Raw genomic sequence first — 5,986 nt, 5'->3', positions numbered from 1 at the left:
CTGATTCAGGTTTTCCTTCAGTAGTGTATAGACATCAGGCATTGCACATGGATGAGGAGCGGATGAATCAGCTGTCGGTATATGTGCATTCATGTGTGCTCATATGTGCGGAGTTGAATGAACGGGAGGATAGCTATATTTTAAAATCGCGTTGGGGGAAATAAAAAAAAAAAAACACATAATCAATTTGATTGTGTAGCCCCCTGCCACAAATTGGTCTATGTATGGGAAACCCTGATAATTTTGGTTCCCAAAGTGTCTCCATCTGTAAACAACACAATCACATGTCCTCACACTTCTTTTACAAAGAGCTTCATGTTGCTGTCTGTGATTCTTCTTTCTTCTAAGTGTAAATGCATATAACAGCTTAGGACACTTGCTGCCCAGAGAACAGATGCTTGTTTTTTCTGACATACAAAGGCTAAGTTTGAGGCTGCGATAAAGGGATGTATGAAATGTATCAAATCAATTTGTTTCTGTCAGCTTTATCAGTTTCCGCCTCTGCCAGTTTATTTAGTAACACACAACCACAAAATAGCTTATGTTGGTTGTAACTGAGGAAGTCGGACATCTTATTTGCAGTCATGTTAATTCTTACACAGTGTTAATTCTTACACAGTGTCTTTGATATATTGTAACACATGATAAGGCATAAAACCCATATAAACATAAAATCATTGACAAATATAAAAAATATATACTGATGAAGCTTCTTAGTTATGCAGGTCATTTTCATCCAAGAGCTTGAAGCAGGAAACACAAGTGCAGGTACCTTGCTTCAAGTTCTTCAATAAAGATTATATTAACTGTAAGTCAAATTTGTTGGTGACAAAGAACTCAGTGTTTAACATGCACATCTGCCACAGCATTCATCTACACACATTTTCACTAAGACTGAAGTAAATTAAAGGGTGTACAGAGTTCAACAGTGTTATGTTGTATAGAGACTAATTCAGCTGTACACTATATAAAACTAGTATAAATTAGTTTGTCCTATTAGCTGATTAATCATACATCTCTATATGCTATATAAACCATAAATCTCAGAAATTATCATTATTGTCATTCCCAAAAATATTTTCAGTTTCTAGCCATGTAACAGTAGTACACCAAAAACATAAACAATACTATGTTCAAACGAATCTAGAAACAATAATCCATGTATCATGAATACTATATATACCACATATATACACAATATCTCCTGTGTAAGGCTACACAGCTGACCCTCTGGTAATTTCCCTCATTCTGTGTTGTAACATGCAAAAGAGAATATTTTTATTGTCATGGGCTAATTAAAGGGAAGTCAGAAGGAGTAGCTATGATCTATTACTCTGATTACTCGCTGCTATAGTCTGAACTGGTTGCTAGTTTTTTCAGCCACTGTGATACTTTCTGTCTTGATTGCAGCACTTGATCTCTATCTGGTTCAGACATTGCTCTCTCACCTGTGAAGAAAGAAAACAGAATGTGGAAACCAGCACAAATACTAGATAGAAGTGAATTACACATACTGAATAGTCACCTGCAGGTGTTCCACTGTAGAACAGTGTCCAGCCTGCCTCTTCCATGGTGGCCTCTCGTCTGGCCCACTCTCTCTCCAGAAGTCTCATACATAACTTCTGATATTCGGCTCCTGTTTGATCCTCGTTCATCATTTCAGGACCAAAACAGTCAGACTGGTCATCATCAGGCTTAATTCCTTCATCTTCATCTGAAGATAAAGCCTTCCCGACTCCTTTAACTAAACAGAAAAAAATGTTTTTGTTCAATAGATAAAACTTTTAATTGACATGTTTTTTTTCTTCTCCTTTTAAAGGATATATAATTTACACACACTACAACAGGGCATTGACATCTTAAATACTCAACTTTGATAAATAATACATGATAAATGTTCCAGTGGACCACCAATGGCTCATTTTAGGTCATTGAAGGCACTGAGTAGTCAGACACAAGAATTAGACCCTTGCCTGGATACTTACAAGTAAGTAGTGTTTTCATACTGCTGTCCGTTTTAAAAATGTGTCGTTTTTCCCAGTTCCTACGATCCCATTCCAGGATGAGTTGTTCAGTGATCTCCTTCTTTGTGTTCTCATCTTTTTCTGTTAATGGATCACTTCTGTCCACAGGCTGTAGATCTTTTGTTTCATGGTGGTCACTGACGTTAAAAAAAAGGTTTCCTGCCACCATCTCATCCATCTTCTCCAGCAGCTCTGTTACTGGACCTTCAGATTTGTTAATAATGTCGAGGACATGATACCTGTTACCACATTTCTCAATAAGCCAGCTAAGAGGCTCTCCCTCACTTACAATGTATTGCTCAATAGTTTTGGTTTGCAAAACATCTGCATCTGTAAACAACACAATCACATGTCTCCACACTTCTTCTCCAAAGAGCTTCATGTTGCTCTCTGTGATTCTTCTTTGCCCTACAGTAAATGATGTGGCACACGGTATTATCAGTAAAATGACATTTGGTGATGGAGAGCAGAGAGACACCCCTCTCATGATCTCAGACTTCAAAGATGAAGGGTTAAATGATGGGGGGAAGAATTTCCACCATCCGGGAGTGTCCACCAGGACAACCTGTCTTCCAGCCACCATGCCACTTTTCTTTAAAGCTTTCACCGTTCTCTCACCAGACTGAAACGCATCCCCACTCAAAATATGGTTTCCAGTGGCACTCTTCCCAGAAAACACCCAGCCCACCATCAGGACTCTCAGACTGGGCATAGGGTCTGCAAAACAAGACAAAGGGTTAAAAAGTTCACAGCCTGTTCACCACCTGGATTGACAACAAGATAACACCCAAATCATTTTATTACATTAAAGTTTTGTTCTTGGTGATCTATTTCCACTCAATGGTGACCTCCAATTTCAATACAAATCCAAGTGATTTTTATGCTCTTGAGTGTCCTGCTCAGTGATACCAGCTTGCTATGGTAATTTTATGAGCTAATGTGTTTTAGGATACATTATATACACTGCTCAAAAAAATAATGGGAACACTAAAATAACACATCCTAGGTTACAATAAGAAAAATATTCAAGCTGAAAATCTTCATTCATTAAATAGTGGAATACGTTGAGAACAAAATAACATAAAAATGATCAATGTAAATCAAAATTATTAACCCATAGAGGTCTGGATTTGGAACCATAGTCAAAATGAAAGTTTAAAATCACATTACAGGCTGATCCAACTTGAGTGGAAGTTCCTCAAGACAAGTCAGAATGAGGCTCAGTAGTGTGTGTGGCCTCCATGTGCCTGTATGACCTGCCTACAACGCCTGGGCATGCTCCTGATGAGGCGGCGGATGTAGTTCTTAGGGATCTCCTCCCAGACCTGGATTAAAGCATCGGTCAACTCCTAGACAGTCTGTGGTGCAACGTGGTGTTGGTGGATCGAACGAAACATGATGTGCCAGATGTGCTGGATTGGATTCAGGTCTGGGGAACTGGCAGGCCAGTTACTGGCTTGTAACTCCAAGCCAGTGTGACTGACTTGGAGTTACATTGCGTTGAAGTGTTCCCTTTATTTTTTTGAGCAGTGTATTTAATATAATGCTGTATAATAAATGGTGTCATGGTACAATGCTTGTCTATATAACCTTTAATTTCTGTTTAAAAAGTTTTATAAGGCAATCATTTGCAAATAAGTAAAGTTAATGGTTTGCTAATTCTTACATTATAACTATTAACAGGCATTTACTATGTAACTTAAAAGCTTTGATTTCTGAAAAAGTCAAGAATACACTTTCAGACTCCAGCCAACAATAAGAAGAACTCCAGATTTAAGATTCAACATATCTGTTTAGGTTTTCCAGTAAAACCTTCCTCTGGAGCTTATGGCTGGCGCGTGTACAAAAAAAAAGCATGTGTCCTCCACAGTGATTTCTTCCCTTGTTTTTATTGAACTCGTGAACAAAAACACGGATCCAACAAAACCAAAAATAACTTGCTGCTTGCCAGCTCCACAAAAATGTAACGTAAACTTAACTTGGCTTGTCTTATCCCCCACTTTCTCACATTCACCTCACGGTATCACATCCCATCACACGGTCAGAAACCGTGTGCTCCTCTCGGCTCCTATAGCCACACCTCTCCCACCTGAATCTCCCCAACTCCTACGCCATCTGCCCCTCCTTCCTCCCGTAAACCTACACGCTCTATTTTCTTCTGACCATGTAAATAACAACAATCATATTATTTTGACTAAATTATAATCATGTACATTGCTTACTTCTTACTTAAATAATATCAAAACCCAAATTAGTAGTCTTAAATGTTTAAATCAAATTACCATAATAAACTTGTTCATACAGCTCCTACCATATCATTATGGAATCAAAGGAACTCAGCTGACCTGTCAGGAGACCTCTGAGTTTCTGTCTTTGTTGCTGTGACAGCAGACGCAGCTCCTCCGCTTTTTTCTCCACCTCTTTCCATTTTGCCTCCGCATTCTGCACCAGCGTCATGTCAGGTTCATAATGGCTGTTTTCTGCCACCATGGCGTCAATCTTGTCAAACAGCTCTTTGACTTTCTCACTGTTTTCTGTCCCATCAATACAAAGAGTATGGTATCTGTTACCACAGGCCTTCAGAACCCACTGCAGTGGCCCCCCTTCTTCCTTGATGTAATCCTCAATGGTTTTATGTCCTAGACAGCCACTGTGGCTGAAGACCACTATAGTGTGAGCCCACACCTTCTCACCAAAACAGTGCTGCATGTGCTCCTGTGTTGCCTTCTTGTATTTGTCTTTGAAAGTCATTTCAGCATTAATCACCATGATAAAAGCATGTAGTGGAGGTGGACACTCTGTAACGCTGAGGATCACTGCTGTCTTGAAAAGTTCTGGTGTATCACAGAGAGGATATCCTCGATACCACCCGGGGGTTCTGACCATCGTGACTTTTCTACCACACACTTCTCCCTCTCCTCTCTCACAGTCTGATCTGACATCTCTTGAATCAAACATCTGTTCTCTAAAAATGATGTTTCCCACATGACATTTCTGTGAGCTTTTTGATCCCAGAAGCACCACATTCAACTCTGAGAGACACAAGAGACAATAACATGAATATACAGAACAGCAGACATCACTTATTAACCGTGTCAGTCTTTTTTAAGGACTCACCTCTTGCTTTCTTCATGTTTGCTGAAAATAAACCTGCGCACTGAATAATTACACACTAACTCTTAGTTTAAGGCAGTTTCCTCCTTTACCTGTTAACTTGACCAACAGCATATTTGCAGTGAGGTGTCGGTTTAATGTTGTCGTTACTGTGTTCTTCCGGATCTGTTCCGGTAAATCACACCTGCATGAGCTGTTTGCAGCAACTAAAAAAAGAGACTAAAACATAAAGAGTTTAGTCCATTTTAGAGACTACATTTTTTGTTAAAATGACTCCTGTCTATAAATAAAGCAGATTCTAGAGCCTGAAAAAAGAGATTATGTGCAGATAATTCTGTCTGTGACGGCTGTTGTCTGATCTGTTGTTGAACAGGTTTTGCTGTATTTCCTGGTTTCAGAGCAGCTTACTGTACCAGTGTCAGAAGTATCAGAACAGAAGACACTCAATCTGGAACATCTATTACCAGTATGGCAAAAGGGAAAAACGATTAGGCTCAAATAATAATTTATTGGAATCCTATTCCCCTGCTGGATTCAAACACTGACTAAATACTCTGGACTTTAGGAATTCAAAATGGTTTCTCTATGAAAATCCACTCTAATGCACAGATTAAGGAATGAACACAGTTATGCATTAACACAATTTGTACAATACTCAAATCAGGTTCTAAATAACATACTGCATTAATTCAAAGTACCAAGTGTGGCATACAGACATTATTGACTTTTGTTGTTGTTGTTGCTAAACAAAGTATGTGTGTATTTAACCAGTCTGTCTCACACATGGCAGGAATGTGACACAAGTACCGGTACTGTGATGAGTTTTCTTTGGGTTGCTGGTCGTTTTG

At 39.0% G+C, this 5,986-nt stretch overlaps 1 protein-coding gene across 1 annotated transcript; it reads right to left on the bottom strand.

Moving 5' to 3' along the window:
* Positions 1-504: 504 nt before the first annotated feature.
* Positions 505-5,261, bottom strand: LOC114451339 (GTPase IMAP family member 8-like). The gene is made up of 5 exons (XM_028429859.1): positions 5,142-5,261; positions 4,370-5,056; positions 1,986-2,741; positions 1,526-1,744; positions 505-1,448 (listed from the first exon to the last, which is right to left on the bottom strand). Exons 1-5 carry the CDS (start codon positions 5,155-5,157, stop codon positions 1,339-1,341), a joined length of 1,788 nt encoding a protein of 595 aa, XP_028285660.1. The 5' UTR covers positions 5,158-5,261; the 3' UTR covers positions 505-1,338.
* Between the last annotated feature and the right edge of the window lie 725 nt (positions 5,262-5,986).

This window comes from Parambassis ranga, chromosome 19, assembly GCF_900634625.1.
Source record: "Parambassis ranga chromosome 19, fParRan2.1, whole genome shotgun sequence".
In the NCBI taxonomy this organism is placed as follows: domain Eukaryota; kingdom Metazoa; phylum Chordata; class Actinopteri; family Ambassidae; genus Parambassis; species Parambassis ranga.
This window is presented reverse-complemented; position numbering and strand designations above follow the sequence as displayed.

What these genes read in the sequence shown, in the direction of transcription:
- LOC114451339 (XM_028429859.1), bottom strand. An exon ending in ACTCAGAGGTCTCCTGACAG is followed by an intron (nt 2,742 to 4,369) that starts GTCAGCTGAGTT and finishes CTTGTTTTGCAG; the next exon opens with ACCCTATGCCCAGTCTGAGA. An exon ending in TATGAAAACACTACTTACTT is followed by an intron (nt 1,745 to 1,985) that starts GTAAGTATCCAG and finishes TTTTCTGTTTAG; the next exon opens with TTAAAGGAGTCGGGAAGGCT.